Genomic DNA, 2,320 nt, shown 5'->3' on the forward strand with positions numbered 1-2,320 from the left:
GTTTACAGAGCATAGATTCCATATGCTGAAAAAATTAGATCTCAGCCCCAAGGAATTATAGGTAATTTTCCTTACCAGATAAATGGATTCCTATGTAGGTTTATATGGCTACACTCACATACTAGCTAGCTTCCATTCTGCCTTTGGTGAAGCCCCTGGTGTATCTCTCCATACTGACTGTCTCTGTCACCACAACAGGAAATTCAGAGTCCCTTCTAAAGGATTCATATACAAGTAGACACTGTTGAACCTTCACAAAGACAAATAATAACAAATTATCCAGTAAGAGGATGATAAACACTATGCCTTTAAACTGAAACCCTTTTTGGGTCTGAAAGAAATCACTGCCTTCGGGTGGGGTCAAGGGCTGCTCTACCTCTAACCCAGTATGTTCTGATGAGTGAAAATATAGAATCTCAATGTCAGTCTCTGCCCAAAAGCATGGAGTCAGGTAACAGAGCCCTCCACATGGCTAACCCTTCTACACTGAAGGAGGGAAGGGGTTAGTTTAGTAACTGTTCTGGCTGAGTCTAAATCTTGTGTGGTGGCTGGAAGCACAAACACTAAGTCAGATTCCCTGATCCTTCACCCCTCACTGGCTCTCTGATCCTGTTGCAACTACTCTGCTCCCTTTTACCTGTACCCTTAGTTACCTGTGAAATTAGTATAACAGTATTAATTACTCTGAAGTGTTTTTTAAAAGGATAAAGTGAGATTGTGAATGTAAACATTCTGCATAATGCTTAGCATATGACAAGTTAAATGTCAGCGATGATTGATGATGACGATAATTTGAAAACTCCATGGAGCAAGGATAATCTGAAAACAATCTAAATGTATAACAAGGGGATTGGTTAAATAAATGTTGGCACATTTGTCATAAATAAATAAATAAACAAACAAATAAATAAATAAATAAAACCTGCATTGGGACGGGTTAAGGGCTGCAATGGAAACTGAGTTCCACTGCATCTCGAACATACACTTTCAATGGTGATATATTCTGTTGTACATTTTAAGGGACTCTGAATTTCTAGCTTGTACAGGATTCTTTACATGGCATCACCCAGCAACTACTCCACTGCTCCAGTCTCTGAATTCTTCCTTATCTGCTTCCCTAACTACCAGAGTTGGCAGCATTGGCTGTCCCTGCCCCTCAGCCTCCTCTTCCTCCTGGCCATGGGGGCCAACGCCACCCTTCTGATCACCATCCGGCTGGAGGCATCTCTGCACGAGCCCATGTACTACCTGCTCAGCCTCCTCTCCCTGCTGGACATGGTGCTCTGCCTCACTGTCATCCCCAAGGTCCTGGCCATCTTCTGGTTTGACCTCAGGTCCATCAGCTTCTCTGCCTGCTTCCTCCAGATGTTCATCATGAACAGTTTTTTAACCATGGAGTCCTGCACATTCATGGTCATGGCCTATGACCGCTATGTGGCCATCTGCCACCCACTACGATACCCATCCATCATCACTGATCAATTTGTGGCTAGAGCTACTATGTTTGTTGTAGCCCGGAATGTCCTGTTTTCTCTTCCTGTTCCAATCCTTTCTTCCCGACTCAGATATTGTGCAGAGAACATCATCAAGAACTGCATCTGCACTAACCTGTCTGTGTCCAAACTCTCCTGTGATGACATCACCTTCAATCGTCTCTACCAGTTTGTGACAGGCTGGGCCCTGCTGGGTTCTGACCTCATCCTTATTGTTCTCTCCTACTCCTTCATCCTGAAAGCTGTGCTAAGGATCAAGGCTGAGGGGGCTGCAGCCAAGGCCCTGAGCACCTGTGGCTCCCACTTCATCCTCATCCTCTTCTTCAGCACAGTCCTGCTGGTTCTGGTCATCACTAACCTGGCCAGGAGGAGAATCCCCCCAGATGTCCCCATCCTGCTCAACATCCTGCACCACCTGATCCCCCCAGCTCTGAACCCCATCGTTTATGGTGTGAGAACCAAGGAGATCAAGCAAGGAATTCAGAAATTGCTGAGGAGTTTGTAATAGGTAGAAAGGATCAGGTCCATCTTTGGCATTGTTAAAAAAGTCTAGAATTATTTTTATGTTGGAAAGAAAATTTCACTTTTAATTGTGGAATAAATTCTGATTCTCCTTTTTCCTAATATCTCAGACAACAATGGAAATATTCCTCTGTGTATCTTTGTTTCCTATGCTTCAAAGGAAACCTCCATTTCCTGGATTTTCTGGTTACTTAGGAAATATCCTAGATCAAATTCTTAACTAAGGACTTGCCAAGCTTTAGCAGAATGGGTTGGAAATGGGAGTGTTTGGCCACTAAGGAAACAAACTTTACACAATCATTTAA

The 2,320-nt window shown here is 43.5% G+C and overlaps 1 protein-coding gene across 1 annotated transcript; it reads left to right on the forward strand.

Moving 5' to 3' along the window:
- The first annotated feature begins 1,056 nt into the window (after window positions 1-1,056).
- Window positions 1,057-1,998, forward strand: LOC112317638 (olfactory receptor 56A4-like). The gene has a single exon (XM_024574717.3). It carries the CDS (start codon window positions 1,057-1,059, stop codon window positions 1,996-1,998), a length of 942 nt encoding a protein of 313 aa, XP_024430485.2.
- The last annotated feature ends 322 nt before the right edge of the window (window positions 1,999-2,320 follow it).

The sequence above is a fragment of the Desmodus rotundus genome, chromosome 5, assembly GCF_022682495.2.
Source record: "Desmodus rotundus isolate HL8 chromosome 5, HLdesRot8A.1, whole genome shotgun sequence".
In the NCBI taxonomy this organism is placed as follows: domain Eukaryota; kingdom Metazoa; phylum Chordata; class Mammalia; order Chiroptera; family Phyllostomidae; genus Desmodus; species Desmodus rotundus.